Source organism: Pelodiscus sinensis, chromosome 21, assembly GCF_052426305.1.
Source record: "Pelodiscus sinensis isolate ZL-2025 chromosome 21, ASM5242630v1, whole genome shotgun sequence".
NCBI classification, from domain to species: Eukaryota; Metazoa; Chordata; order Testudines; family Trionychidae; genus Pelodiscus; species Pelodiscus sinensis.
This window is the reverse complement of record NC_143072.1, coordinates 2,407,171-2,423,183: the sequence shown is the minus strand read 5'-3', so window position 1 is coordinate 2,423,183 and position 16,013 is coordinate 2,407,171. Positions and strand designations below refer to the sequence as shown.

Sequence of the window (16,013 nt, the reverse complement as noted above, 5' to 3'; positions counted from 1 at the left end):
GACAGGATACTGGGCTGGATGGACCTTTGGTCTGACCCAGTGTGTCCATTCTTATGTTATGAAATGTACAAGATCCCCACTGGGGCTCTTGTACATTTCAAAAGGAAGCCCCGTACTCCTTGTGGGGCTTCCGCTTTTGAACTGTAGCAAGAGTCCAGTAGGGTTCTTGCTATAGTTCAAAGGCAGAAGCACCCTTATAGACTAATCAAATAGTTGATAGAAATCCCATCGACTATTCGATTAGTTAATTAAGCTTAATTTAACATCTCTACATTGTGGATTATGTTTACGGAAGTACAGTAAGAGAGAAATGCTAGGATTAACCAGACAAAAAAAATGAGTTAAGGGATTCAGATGCATATTCCTGCAGCACCATGTGATCAGGGATGATTAGTGGGTGATAGTGATATAGTATATATGATTGGTCCCTTTTTTGGACCTTATCTTTTTTTATAGTCTGAGGTAGTTGATAGTTAGGTTAATGTAACCACTGGATAGCTAACTTCACCCTTGCTCATCATCCTTTCAGTATGTAGTAGAGATAATCTTTGTCATGTTTATAATGCAACTCACACTAGTAATGAACTGGATATATGTGAGAGTGTGTGAGTGCCCCTGAGTGACTGGAATCAGTAAGGTTTAACTGTTTGTCATTGACCAGATATTGCTAGCAGCAGAAGGGGAGTTCTTTTTAGTGCGAGTAGCTAGGCTTTTTCCCAGCACGAGGTTCAGAGATCTATGCTCTCAGGTCGGGTCTACATGAGACCCAGCAGGTCGGCCGACAGGAACAAATACTCCCATCGACTTCCTTTGCTCCTCGTATAAGGACGATTACCAGACGTCAGCAAAAGCTGCCCTCGGCGTTCGATTAGCAGGTCTGTACTAGACCCCCTCAATCGAACGCCAGAAGATCAGCTTTCAAAGCGTCAATCTTCTGCTAAGTATAGATATGCCCTCAGGAACAATGTAGTCATTACCTTGAAGTCCTACGTGACTATAGATTTGACATACTCAGTAAGAATGGCTGATTCACAGTATTTTTTCCATGTGTCAAGTTCAGGGGAACTTTCTGCAATATCTTTGAGCACCATATTTTATTAAACGTATAAATGGTTTACATTTCATTATGGGTCAGATGTATGCACTCCATGGCTGGGCTGTGTTTGCCCTTCTCCCTCCATGAAGTAAAAACAGTAGGGACGATGAGAGGAGATCGTTCAGATTCTAACACCTCCAGAGAGAGATCAGCTTCCCAGGAGTCTTGAGTAGTCTAGTTCACGCTGAGGTGTTTGGATAAATAACCTGATCTTAAACTGCCTTTCTTGTAATCCTCTAGAAAATCAAGTTGAGCCCTTTGTTGGTGTTTGTGGGGAGAATTAATGGTGAGCTTTTTAGCATGTGTGTAAGTTTCTACTATTTGTATATTTCTCTTTAATGCTTTCACTCTAAGAATAAATGCGCTTGCTTATAAGGAGCTATGTGGTAACTGCTGGCAACTCGCTGTCCAAAGCCTGTGGAGAGAAAGCAAAGCGCTAGTGCCAGCCTTCTGGCAGACTCGCCTGTGGGAGATGAGGGTTGTGCAGCCTTAAAAATCCCTGTCAGAAGGGAGAGAGAGATGGGTCTCCACTCAGAAGCAACAGCTGGGAGCCAGAAACTTTTAAAGGGGTCCTCTCCCAGACCATGTAGGAGGAAATGCAGTGACCATGGAATTGACATGTTGTACCTATAAATGTGATTTAAAACAAGGTTCAATGTTCGGCTTTTCATCCCTGTCATCATTCTTTTCAGAGGCTGTACTCATTTCCTCCTTTCTTTATTAGAAACTTGCACTATCTGTTGATCTAGCTATGAAAAGCAGAAGCATCTTTCAGCTGACTTGCAGATCAGCGAACAAAATTCTGCCCTTCTCACTTATAAATGTTTTGTAACCAGCTTGTTGATTTGGTTTTGCTTTTCCTTCTGGATGTTTATTTAACTTATAGCTCCCTGCTGACGTTCTGCCTTCATTTTCTTTGACAATTTTCCCCATGCCTGCTACTGGAGGTTTTGTCTACATCCTTGCTTAGCTGATGCCATCAGTCAGTGATCTTTCATTGTGTTCCCTTCCAGATATCCATGTGGAGAGAGTCCTTCATGACACATGTTTTCCATGAGCCCTAAGAGCGCAGCTGTCTGCAGTGTCATCTGAGACCTGGAAAGTCAACACAATTATGGGAGATTCGCCTGCCGATACCACTGATGAAGGTGCAGACGCAGGCTGCGAAGACACCCAGGCTGAACTGGTCGAGAGAGTAGCAGCCATCGATGTTGCTCTTGGGCCCAATGTAGATGTTCCAAGTGTTCAGGAAGCAATAGAAGAGAACGATGCAGTCTTTTCTGACGGTGTAGCAGACATGCAGAGGAACGGGGTTGATAGTGACATGGTAACAAATGAACCTTTGCCTTCACAAGAGCCAGAGGATGTCCATCGGATGAATGTTCCAAGGAGAGCTCCAACTAGGCCGCTTCTATCTAGCAGAAAGTTGTCTCTTCAGGAAAGGCCTACAGGAAGCTACCTGGCTTCTACCAATGCTCCAGGCTACGGTCCTTATGCTACTGGACCTTTAACACATATCTCACCACGCATAGTGAGGAGACCAACGATCGAGTCCAACCGGATCGCCATCTCGGATGCCGAGGTAGGTTTCTCCTCTGCTGTACTGACAGCATTTTCTTTTCTCCCTGCTGCTAAGAAACTTTAGCCTCCAAAGTCAACAGTTTCTGTGGCTCTAAATTAACTTATGAAAAATGCCCCCAAACAATAAAGTATGAATAAACAACATGTAGTCCTACATTTCTGTGCCTTCAAGAGTTGAAGCAGTCTTTACTTCCAATGTAAATGGACCATCTGATCATAAAAGTCCTAATTCAGTAAGCTACATAATCATATGCTCAGCGCATGAGTTATTTCATTGAAGTTAATTCCTTTCTTATAACTACTATCGGTGGCGGATATAGGGCAGGGCGAGGGGGGGCAGCTGCCTCGGGCCCCGCGCTTCAATCGGCCCCATGCCCTGGGCCCCGCAAAACTCTTATCCGCCCCTGACTACTATATTGCAGTAGAATAGTAGAAGCGTCAGCCTGGTAAGCTAAATTTGTCATCTCTCTCTCTCTCTCTCTCTCTTTTTTTAAGTAGCAGTAAGGCTTGTTTCAAATGGATTTCCTTGGGAGGTTTTTTACAGCATGTGCCCTCAAGAAGTTTATCTGCTGTGGCAGCTTTGTCATGATTATTTTATGGGTTTGTGTGTGTGGAGATCGTGCATTTCCCATCATGCCACCTGAATAAGGTTGGTGGTAATTGGGGACATGAGTTAATCACATGTGAAGCATAAATATATTATGATCGCCCTTTCCTGATGGTTACATTTTTATTGACTTTCAAAATAATTCCTCAGTGTTTCCAGGATTGCATGGATTCTGACAGAGTCCCACCAAATAGCTTTGTGCAGATTACACAGTCCTATTTCACACCTCAGAGCTCACTGAGGCTTCCAGCAGTCTATGATGATAACACAAGCAGTACAGTCCTTGAATAATAGAGGAAGTGCTCATAGACAGTGCTGATCCTTTGATAGGGATTTGGGGAGCGCTTTTTCTTGGTTTTTTTTTTTTTTTTTTTTTAAAGCTTTGCATAATGAAAGATTAGTGTGTGTATATATAAGACCAGCCATACTAGGTCAGACCAAAGGTCCATCTAGCCCAGTGGCCAATGCCAGGTGCCCCAGAGGGAATGAACAGAACAGACAATCATCAAGAGATCCATCCCCTGTTGCCAATTCCCAGTTTCTGACAAACGGAGTCTTAGGGGCACCACCCTTGCCCATCCTGGCTAGTAGCCATTGATGGATCACTCCTTCATAAATTTATCTAGCTTGGTTTTGAACCCTGTTAGAGACCTGGCCTTCACAGCATCCTCTGGCAAGGAGTTCCATGGGTTGGCTGTGTGTTGAATGAAGAAATACTTCCTTTTGTTTGTTTTAAACCTGCTGCCTGTTCATTTAATTTGGTGCCCCTTGTGTTATGGGAGCAAGTAAATAACTTATTTATTTGCTTTCTCCACATCACCCATGATTTTTAAAATGCAAAGTCCCAGTCATATTAATCTCTCCTCATATGGCAGCTGTTCCATATCTTTGTCATATTTTTTTGCCCTTTTCTGAACTTTTACCGATGCCAAGATACCTTTTCTGAGATGAGGCAAACACATCTGCATGCAATATTCAAGGTGTGGGTGTACCATGGATTTATATAGAGGCAATAAGTTATTCTCTGTCTTAATCTCTGTTCCTTTCTTGATGATGCCCAACATTCTGTTTGCTTTTTGGACTGCTGCTGCACATTGAGTGGATGTTTTCAGAGAACAATGACTTCAAGAGCTCTCTTGAGTGGTAATAGCTAATTTAGTTCCTATCATTGTATATGTATAGTTGGGATTGTTTTCCAATATGCATTACTTTGCATTTATCAACATTAAAATTCATCTGCCATTTTGTTGCCCAATTACTTAGTTTAGTGGGACCCTTTTGGGTCATAGTCATAGTCTGCTTTGGATTTAACTATTTTGAGCAGTTACCCTCTGCAAATTTTACTCTCTCCCTAATGTCCTCAGCTGTAAAGACAGATGCAAAGAATTTGTTTAGTTTCTCCACAATTACCTTATCATATTTGATTGCTTCTTTAGCATCTCAATTGTCCAGTGGCCTCACTGGTTGATTAATAGGCTTCCTGCTTCTGATGTACTTATTTAAAAAAACAATTGCCTAGCTGTTCTTCAAATTCCTTTTTGACCTTCCCATTTATATTTTTACACTTCCTTTGACAGGGTTCATGCTCTTTTCTGTTTTCTTCACTAGTATTTAGCTTCCACTTTTTAAATGAATGATGCCTTGTTATCTCTCACTGCTTCTTTTATTTAGCTAGTAAGCCACAGTGACACTTTTTTTGGTCCTCTTACTTGTGTGGCCTTTTCTTTTCTTTTTATATATATATATAATTATAATTTGCGGTATATATTTAAGTTGAACCTCATTTATGGTGTGTTTGGAAAGTTTCCATGAAGTTTGCAGGGATTTTACTTTTGTCACTGTACCTTTTAATTTCTGTTTAACTAACCTCATTTTTTTATAGTTTCCCTTTCGGAAATTAAATGCCACAGTGTTGGGCTGCTGTGGGTTTTTTCCCACCACAGCGATGTTCAATTTATATTATAGTCACTATTTCCAAATGGCCCAAAGATAGTCAGCCTCTTGGACCAGATCCCATGCTCCACTTAGGACTAAATCAAGAATTGCCTCTCCCCCTGTGGTTTGCAGAACCAGCTACTCCAAGAAGCAGTCATTTAAGGTGTCAAGAAACTTTGTCTGCATCCTCTCCTGAGGTGATGTGTACCCAGTCAATATGGGGATAATTGAAATCTCCCATTGAGTTGATTTATATGACCACTCTCATCTCCCTTAACATTTCAGTCACTATCACCATCCTGGTCGGATGGTCGGTAATCTATCCCTATTGCTATATTCATATTATTAGAGCGTGGAGTTACTATCCATAATGATTCTGTGGAACAGCTTTGTTCATTTAAGATTTTTACTTCATTTGATTCTCCAGTTTCTTTCACACACACAGTGCCACCCCCCTACCAGCATGACCTGTTCTGTGTCCATTGATTGTCCTCATTCCGTCGAGGTTCTGTTTGATGCCTATTATATCAATATCCTCATTCAGTATGAGGCATTCTAGTTCACCCATGATATTTAGACTTCTAGCATTTGCATTTGAGCACTTTAAAAAACTTAGCTCTCTGCCATTACATGATGTGATAGAATGGGAAGCTTTTTTTTTTCTTTTCAGTTGACTGTTTCTCATTAACTCTTTCCCATATTGTATCTTCCATCCTCTCTTCTTTATTGGGACATAGAGATCTCTGTTAATAGCCCCTCCCCTAAGGGATGTCTCTGTCCGATCCATGGGCCTCTTTGCACCTGTGGGGTCCCCCCCCAGCTCATAATTTAAAAACTGCTCGATGACCTTTTTGGTTTTCAGTGCCAGCAATCTGGTTCCTTTGGTAGGCTGTGTAACCTGCTCTCAGAATAGCATTGACAACTTCATTCAGACCATATAAAGTTACTGTGGACAGAGCACTGTGCAGCAATCCTGCATTGGCGGTGAGGAACGAATAGGCGGGAGTTCAAGATGTATTGATCTTTTCCATCTCTAATGTGTGGGATTCCTAGATACATACGGCCATTGAAAGTTTTCTAAGGCCAGATTTCCAAAGAGCTCGGCTCTAGAACTGGTAAGTTTCTCTCCCTCCTCTCCCCTCGGGGTGGGGGGGGGGGTGGAGGGGGGGAGAGAAATGCTGATTCAGCAAAACCAAAACTTTTCAGGGAATCCTAGAACTGGAAAGGACCTCGAGAGGTCACCAAGTTCAGCCCCCTGTCCTCACGGCCAGACCAAGCACCAGCTACATCATCCCTGACAGGTATCTGTCTAACTGCTTGTAAATATCTCCTGTGATGAAGATTCTACAAACCCCACTGTGAAACTGGCTGGCTTTCACAAAGCTTTGTCAGGTGTCTTAGATCCAAGGTAAAATTTATAGAGACACACCCCATGCTAGAAGAGCCAATATCTCAGGAGCAAGAGAGACCCAGGTTCAGGTCCCTGCTCTTAAGGAGGTTGAGCAAGGACTGGATTCACCCCATCTCTGGTGAATGCCCTTTTTGAAAGGTCTGTATCTTGTTCTGATGCAATACAAAAACATATTCTGAACTTACAAATATTTTTTGCAACGTGGAATTCTTGGTTTTTTGGCCAGCCCTACTCAGCTCCCATTTGGTCACTTATTTTGTCGCCTGAATAGGAGCTGAACTCTTTTGAAAATCTTTCCCGACTTGTAGATGTTGAGCATTCAAGAATCCATCTCCTCCATGTATATTTCATTCTGGCCACATGCCTGTTTTCTCACGTTTCTCTTCCTCTTTTGCTTCCTGTGTCTACTACACTTTGTCTTCCTCTTTCTTTCCTTCCTCCTTTCTCTACTCTTTGCAGGACAGCTGCCAAGCCAGTACAGGCCAGTGACCAGTGATTTCAAGGCCACGTTTCATCTTTCACCATTGGACAGGAAGAATTTAGTGGCTCTTCCTGCCTTTCCCTCCATGGAAGTGGGAGGTCCCTGACTATGGAGATCAGGATTGGCCTTCTGCACATAGTGGAGTGGGAACAGGATTTGGGGAGAGTACAAGGGTCTGAGGGTCCCTGGCTTATTGCAGCTCTCTGCTCCTTTGAGATCCTTCTATGCTTGGGGGCCACAGGGATTGAAGATGGACAGAAGCAGGTGATGATGGAATGGAAAATCTGTGACTACACTGATCTTATGGCCTTGTCTGCTCCAGCCTCGAAGGGATGGGAAATCCCCCCCCCCCTTCCCCATCACCTGTACCATTAACCCAGCACAGTTGGGATCACTCAAGTAGTTAAAGGAAAAGGGAGGCTCTGTGGTGGTTTCCACACCTTTAGTGTGGACCAATCTCCTTTCCTTCTGGAAGCAGCAGCTAGAATGTCAGACTGAGGAAGACGGTAGGTTTTCAGGTGGGCCACACCCCCACAGCTCTCCAATCTCGCCGTCTTCTCATGTACTCGCATCCCTTGGAGTGGGAGAGTTTAGTCGATAAGGGGGGGCATTTGCTACCCCCGCTGCTGCTCTGCGGATTAAATATTGTAGGAGCCAGGCGTACAGATGGCCCAGCTCCTACTACATTTCAATGACAGAACCGTAGCAGGGTTAGCTCCCGGAGGCGGCGCGAGCTGGAACAAAACAGTCCTGGCTCCAGGACTGCTGTGGCTCTGCCTCCCCTGTCCCCTCCTCCCACACCGTGGAGATGGTGCTGAGGGGAACCGGCTTTTAAGCCAGCTCCCCCCAGCATTGCCTCCTTTTTCCCCCTGCCCCCACTTGCTGCCTCTGATACAGGGCACCAGGGACAGCCCTGCTGTCGGCTGGCCTGGGGAAAGTCACTTCCCTGCTGCCTCAGTTTCCCCTTCGGGAGCCGGGGAGACGCTGCTGCCCTGCATGGCCAAGCGCAGTGACCAGGTGGGAAGGGGCGAAAGGGCTAGGGCTCCCTGGCCACCCCTTCTGGATGGATGCCCGCACACGACCCCCCCACAGGGCCCCGTGCCCCTCCCTCTCCTATTCCCTCTGCAGGGCCCCGCCGGGTCTATGACGTGGCGCCGGCTGGCCAATCAGCATGCGCAGCGGGGCACACGCAGGTCCTGGCCCACGGGAAAGAGACTCTGGCAGTGCCAGAGTGGAGGGCCGGGGTTATGGGGCACTGCCTGGGTGCTGGGACCCCCTACATGGGGGGGGCATGTGGAAGGGGCTGCTGCTGGCAGGTGACTGCGGATGGGGGGCAGAATGGGGGCGGCACAGTACACACAAGTATGGCCAGCATGCTGCCTCTGGAAATGTGCCGCCCCAAGCACGTGCTTCCTTTGCTGGTGCCCAAGTCCCCAGGTCCTTTTCTGCCAAACTGCTACTTAGCCAGTCGGTCCCCAGCCTGTAACCATGCTTGGGATTCTTCTGTCCCAAGTGCAGGACTCTGTCCGTGTCCTTGTTGAACCTCAGCAGATTTCTTTTGGCCCAATTCTCCAATTTGTCTAGGTCCCTCTGGAACTTATGCCGACTCTCCAACGTATCTACCTCTCCCCCTACCCTACCCACTCCCCTACAATAAAAGGAGAGAACTGAATTCAGTCTAGGTCACTCTGGACCCTATCTCTACCCTTCAATGTATCTACCTCTCCCCCTAGCTTAGTCACCTTTCCCTGTAGCTTAGTGATTATGCGGCCAGTGAGGTCTAGCTGAAGGTGGAGGATAGCTCCTTATTATGGAGGCTGCATGGTTTTATCTCTCGCGTATGAGCCTGGAAGTCAGAACTCTGGGTTCTAATTCAAACTCTACTACTTAGTTACTGAATGACCTTGGGCTAAATCACGTAGCTTTCCTACAGTTTAATTTTCTTCTTCTGAAGAATTTGTTTAATTCTGCATGCTCCCTTTGAGGCTCAAACTGGGATTTATAGATGAAAGATACTATAAAAGTACAAAGTATTATTACTTGTATTTTTTGGCATGGGGGACCTTTGTGAGTCACTGAGCAGTGGGCTAGGAATTCATTGCACTCTTGCACCAATAAAAGGGAATATATGACTCAAACTATAGCTGTTGGCAGGATTCTTTAACCTCAGGAAAATGTTATAATGGAGGTTCAGAACAAATTTCAGAAAACTAACTTGACTTGTGTGCCAGCGCTGCTGTTCTGTGATTTTTCTTTTTCTTTTTACAGTGCTGGGAATGATATTTATTTCAAGGTAACTGCAGTGGAATATATTTATAACAAGCTTCAATCTGTAGGGAAATTCAAAAAGAATCAACACTCCCATATATAAAATCAGTATCTCAGTCAATAGGTGTTGCTTTTCAAAAAGAAGAAGATTGGTTTGAAATGCAGATGCAGAGGCCTTCATGTCTCTGCTCCAGTAGCAGTTTTTATTGTTCAGCGCTTCATTTTTAGCGGTCAGTTTAATGTGGCTATTAGGAGCCCCAGTACATCATGACTGAAATACGTAACAAGCTGCATTCTGTGGACAGCGTCATTCATATTAATGGAGAGTCACTGCAACAAGAAGAGCTGAAGGGATACGTTGGCAGGGAGTCTAGTCAGAGGGATCTTGGGCTGTTTTGAAAACCAGCAATATTATGGTTCGGGTTTTAAGAGTCCTCTGGAAATGTGTAGGCTCACTGTTTCAGAGTTTAATCTGTACATTTTGCAGTTCAGGCTTTTCCCTGCCAGCACGCTTTAGAACCTTTCATTTGTTCAGTATACAGTGTGGGTAAGGGGATGTGTTCCCAGAGGATTTCATCTCTCTTTCCGTGTGCAGTACCGTGCGTATTTAGGGTTGTTAGGTGCCCAGTTTTTAACTGGAATGCCTGGTCTTAAAAGGATCCTGGTGGCTCTGTCAGACCTGCTGACTGGGCTGTTAAAAATTCGGAGCAACGTGTTCCCCTCCAATTCCTAGACCTAGGGGCTTCTGTATACTTCCCCCACCCCTAGCACCAGCTCAGCAGCTCCCATTGGCTGGGAACTATGGCTGCCTGGCTGTTCCTCCACCTGGGAGCCAGAATGGGGGAAGCTTCTGGGAGCTGTTTGAGGTAAGTGCTGCCAGGAGCCTGCAGCCCTGACCTCATCCCAGGCCCCAACCTCCTGCCCCAGCCTCCTCATCCTCCTTCCCTCCAAACCCCTCAGCCTCCCACGTCTCTGCCCCAGCCCTGATTCCCACCCTACAGTCTGAGCCCTTGGAGCAGCCTCCTGCATCCCAAACTCCTCAGTCTACACTTTCACCCCCCCCCCCATACCACAACCCCGGCGCCCGTCCCGCCAAACCCTTTCGTCCCAGCCCAAAGCACCCTCCTGCATCCCAAACTCCTCATCCCCCAAGCCCATACCCCCAGACAGAATCCTCACATGCACACCTCATGCCTCAACCCTCTACCCCAGCCGGGTGAAAACGAGTGAGGGTGGGCTGAGCAAGCGAGATGGGGAGGGGGAATGGAATGGGCAGAGGACAGGGCCTCAGAAGGGGGCTAAGGGTATGGCCTCTGAGCAGGGGTGGAGCAAGAGTTGTCAGTTTTGTGGGACTAGAAAGTTGGCAACTCTAAGCACAGTCAGCCCCAGCTGTGATCAGGGCTCCCCAGGGACTACTGAAATTCAAATAATGGAATCTTTCTCTTCACTTCCCAGGCTGTTTCTGCCCTAATTTACATCCAGCAATAACACCACTGGCTTCAGTCCATCTCTGCTTTTTGGAAAGGGTGAACAAACCTTTCTGTAGTCGATAGTACCACTCAGCAAGGTTCATTCCAGTTTAGATACCTGGGTATTTCATCTTACCCTGGCACAGCCAGCTCTTCGGTCAATATGAACTGAGGTGAGAATTTATATGGAGAAAAACCGTCTCATAGAACTGGAAGGGACCTTGAGAGGTCATCGAGTCCAGTCCCCTGCCCTCACAGCAGGACCAAGTACCATCCCTGACAGATTTGTCCCAGGTCCCTAAATGGCCCTGTCATGGCTCCTTCCCCACTCTGGCACGATAAATGCAGAAGTGGGAGCCAGCAAAAGTACCCCAAAACCTTATCTACCAGGATTTGGTATAAAACTTCCCCCCCAAAACCTTAACCGCCTAGATTTTGGGGATAAAATCCTGCTGCCACCACCCAAGTATTGATAAGAAAATCAGAGGAGAGATCACTTTGGAAATCTCACCCCTAAAGTACAAACCAGGACACACAAATTTACCAATGCCAGGTTAAGAAAAGAAAAGAGAACTTCTATCATCACCACAATATTCCTGTTGCAAGCATGACTAGATGGAAAAGTCATAAGTTAATATATGCTTGGGGGGGAACCCCGCCATGTGCCTAGAACTTAGTTATAAAGGAGAGCAAAAAGACATTTTTAAATGCAGACATCAGATCCCATTTCCCAAACCATAAAACGTAACAGATTTATCTAAACTTTACCCTACTTAGAGACCGTGAAGAAAGAGTCTTTTCTTGGAGAATAGTAATAGAGATGTAGCCATGTTAGTCTGGTCTTGCTGAAACAAAAGACAGGACTATGCAGCACTTTAAAGACTAACAAGGTGGTTTATTAGATGATGAGCTTTCGTGGGCCAGACCCACTTCTTCAGATCAACTTGTGGAAGAAAATTGGCACGACCATATATACCAAAGGGATACAATCAAAAAAAGTGAACACACATAAAATAGACAAATGAGATTTTAGAACAGAGGGGAGATGACGGGGCGGGAGGTTAATGTCTGAGAAGCCTCCAATTATCACCTCTAATATCATTATCTCATAGACATTAGCCTCCCCCTCTCATCTCCCCCACCCCCCGTACTCCCCTACCTACAGTCCCTGATTGGCCTGGGGGTGGAGGAGCATGTGAAGTGATGAGAGAACTGCCAGCTGTTTTGAACTGCTGGTGGTTCCCTCTAGGCACCACGCACCCCTGGAGGGAGGAAACTCTGTGTGCTCCCCCCACCCCCTGGCCAATCAGGGCCTGAGGGTGTGGGAGTGTGGGAAAGTCTCTCACCCCCTACCCCTCACCCTGCAAAAGGCACCTGGCGCCTAGAGTGAACTGCCAGCTATTAAAAACTGCCTAGGTAAGTACCTCCAGGCCAGAGCCTTCCTCTAGCACCCAGACCACCACCCCCTCCTGCCTCAGGTTACCACTCAGACACTCTGCTCTCCTCTCACCCAGGACACGGCTCCCTCCCAGACCCTGCACCCCCTCTTGAATCCCTCCCCCAGGCCAGAATCCTCTCCTGCACCCATTAGGGATGTTAAATATCAGTTAATTGAATAGTTGAGTAACCTCATGAATTCTTTTTGGTTACTCGACTAGTCTGTAGTCCCCAGGGGCGAGGATGGCAGTCAACATGCTCCCGCCTCGCTCCCAAGGACCCCCCGCCATGCCACGCTGCTGCCTCTGTATCGGTGGGATGCCAGGCAGGAGCTGGTCCATGAGGGGAGCCAGTTTTAAAAACCATCTCCCCTCACGGACTGGCTGCCGGGCGCCCCATGCTGCTGTGTGTGATACAGGGGTGGCAGCAGCTCCTGGACCCATCGTGAGCCTGGGCTGCCTGCCCACCTACCTCCAAATAACACTTTAAATGCAGAGCCGCAGTGTGGGTAGGTCCTAGACCCATTGCAGGCCAGGATGGAGACAGGCTGCTGGCCAGCCCACTAAAAAATTTACTGGTGGACTGGGGGAGGGGAAATGTATGCCGTTTATGGCATTAACCCATTAGCTTTTGCTTATCAGTTAATCGACTACAGTATTACATCCCTATCAACCATAGCCCTTCCTGACCCTGCACTCCAACCTGCTGCCCCAGATCACAACCCTCTTCCTTCACCAAACTCCCTCAAAGACTTCCACACCCTCTCCCGCACCCCAGTCCCTGACCACAAGCTCCCTTCTGTCCCCAACCTTCAGCCCAGACCCCGCACTCTCTCCATAGAAAAGCATGGCCCTTGACCACTTTCTAAAATCTTGGGGGCCCTCCTGCCCCCCATCAAAAATCATTGCCTGCCCTGTTACACATGCTCTTTGCAACTAGGGAGCTGGGGTGCCTCCGAACTCAGCTGCACCGTGGTATTGAAAAGTCAGCAGTGAAGGTGGTGCTCTGTGATGAAAAGCAGCAAGACTGATGTTGCTGTCCTGTGAGAGGCGGCAGACAGAGATGAAATACAGGCAATTACAGAGCAGACGCTGAGCACTGACTAGTGAAGCTCCGAGAGAGATACATTTGGTATCGCACGGAGAGAGGAGCCTGAATAAATGGCGTGACGCACTGATATCTTCTGCCCAACTTCCACTCTGCTGATCATTCGTTAAACAGGGACATTGGGCTGGACAAGACCCACAATACAGACAGTTCCTCTTGTGGCATGCTTGCAGTCAAAACTAGATAGATACGGTGGGCAAAGATGCATGAGAAAGCTCCCAGAATGGAGGGGAGTTTGTTTAAAGCCCCTGCTAGTTATCTGTTCCCTTGCTGCTTGTGTGCTTCGCTGCAGAAGAGGGTACATCTACGCTGCACGGTTATTATCCCGAAATAGCTACCCTGCCTCTTCACAAGCCGTGTGTTATTTTGAAATAACAGGCATGCTATTTGGGCATCCCGGTAACCCTCGTTCCACGAGGGGGAAATCATGTCTCGAAGTAGAGCGTTATTTTGAAATATGGCGCTATGTAGATGTGCCAAATTTCAATATAGCCTATTTTGAAATTCAGTTGAAATAAGAGACACAATTTGTGCAGTGCCAATTGTGTATCTTATTACGAGTGTAGGGTGCTGTATAGATGGACCCAGAGAGTCATTCAGATGGACTTGAATGAAGAGAGAATAGAGACTTAGTGAAGAGAAGTCATAGACTTGAGGTGCGGGAAGGACTTTCCAGGTGTCTTGGCTGACTGCACATTGAGGCTTTTAACCTGTAGGGGTTGAAATGAGACTGTGGTGATGATGATGATCATGCTGTACTTAGTAGCTGCTGCTGCTTTTTATGCAGATCCCTACGGAAGCTTAGGTAAAGCGGTCCTTTGTGAGCTGGGAGCCAGTAGAGCAGGCTCACAGACTTGACGTGCAAGTAGTTGAATAACCGCCAGGTTTCAGTGCAGGTCATCCAGGTAAGTGCTGTGGGATGCATTTGTGCTGAAAGTGTTGGTGCCCCGAGTCTGTTTAAAGCTCCTTTAAAACCTGCTCCTTTCTCCTCGCACTGGCTGCTTAGCATCATCAGTCAATGTCTTTCTAGAGATGGAGCATCCATCCTTCGGAGCTAGCAGTCATTACGCAAGGTAAATGATAATCTTGGAAAAAGTGAAGATTAAATCCATGAGCATCCGCACTTCATCAGAGATGTACAGGGCTAGTCTCCATCAATCAGAAACCAAGATGGATTGTACAGCTGTGCCCTGGAACTTGTCAATGATCCGCCATTGGCTGTGTTTTCATCAGTCATTACACCAGGAGTTGCAGCCATTAGTTTTAAACATCGAAACTATCTCAACAACCATTCGAGCATGTGCTGCAGGTAGAAGGCAGGATGAGCAAATAGAACAATGGTTCTATGATGTATCCTAAAGGGACCTCTAGACATTCTGCGCATCCTTTTGGGGTTGCTGAGTCTTGCCCAGAAAGCTGCATGGAAACTTCCTTTCAGGATTGGGCTTCTTGTTCTGGAACTGTGGCCAGGAGGTCCTTGGGTATATGTTCTTGCCCTAACTCTGTAATTCCTTTCCTTTCAAGGCTGATTAATATTTCTAATGAGATTACTTGTTTTTCATCCATAAGCCTCAAAATTCATTAAAAGGTGGGGGGGGGGCATGATCTTCACCTAAAGCACAAAGCGTTTCAGTGCTGAGGTCCATAACCAGGTCTTGCAGGGCTCGGATCAGAACACAAGACCTAGGCCTGAGGCAGAGGCCAGTGTTGTATTGGAGTGCACAGTCTCCTTCACTATTAGCTCTCTGTGTGTATAGCTCACAGATTCCTCTCCTTTAGATACAAGATGGCGAGGGGCTAGCAATGACGTACTGACCAAGGGTACAATCTAGGCTAATGAGCAGCTGTCATGCTGCTCTCTACCTTGGGGTGCCTTTTTCAATGCTTTCCTGCTGTTGCCTCCGGTCTGAACTGCTCCCAGCCTCCAGTGATCCATCCCCTGTCACCCATTCCAGACTTCCGGCGAGATAAATGGTGTGGACCCAAGAGTGCGCTCTGTCACAATCGGTTTTTATGCTGAACTTGGCAGATTCCTTGTTTGGCTATGCCATTAGAACTGAAATCTGATTTATCCTCTGGTGCTTCCACTTACAAAAAATAGGAGAAGGGAGCTTGTCTCTGAAAAATCTCATTACAGACTGGCTCTGCATCTCCTTAGCACCGTGTCTAATATGCCTTGTCTTGCGTAAAATGGCAGTGATATTACAAATGGAAAAAAATGTAAGGACGCTGAACTACAGTGCTGCAGTGCTGGCTTTGAAAATATGCCCCTCCTCATCCCCCTGCCAAAAGAAAAGAATTCTAGCCAGCTGGTGAAATCAAAAGGCCCCTTTCTCCATTTGCTAATCTGACTTTCTTCACCCAACTGCCTTGTATGGCTACTTGGATCACTCTTTCTTTCCCCCAGATTCTCCTGACAGATTAAATTGTCCTTTTCTCTCTCTCTCTCTCCTCTCCCTGGGTATTTGATTTCCCCATCCCCAGCGGCTGCCTGTCCTACCTGTCCCCTGGGGTCGCTGATTAAGTTGTCCCCATCTCTTTTTTGCTTGTGTAGTGTGTGTAAGTGGAACATCATCATACAGCGCAGATAGGGTGACACCAGATAAGTGGTTGCGCACGCT

General features: G+C 46.6%; 1 protein-coding gene across 1 annotated transcript in view; it reads left to right on the top strand.

The window, feature by feature from the left end:
- The window catches only part of CAMKK1 (calcium/calmodulin dependent protein kinase kinase 1), a 197,544-nt gene that overhangs the window by 66,772 nt on the left and 114,759 nt on the right, over window positions 1-16,013 (top strand). Inside the window, exon 2 of the mRNA XM_006136070.5 lies at window positions 2,110-2,678. Coding sequence (XP_006136132.1) covers window positions 2,211-2,678 — 468 coding nt within the window. The 5' untranslated portion in view covers window positions 2,110-2,210. The remainder of the gene's footprint in view (window positions 1-2,109; window positions 2,679-16,013) is intronic.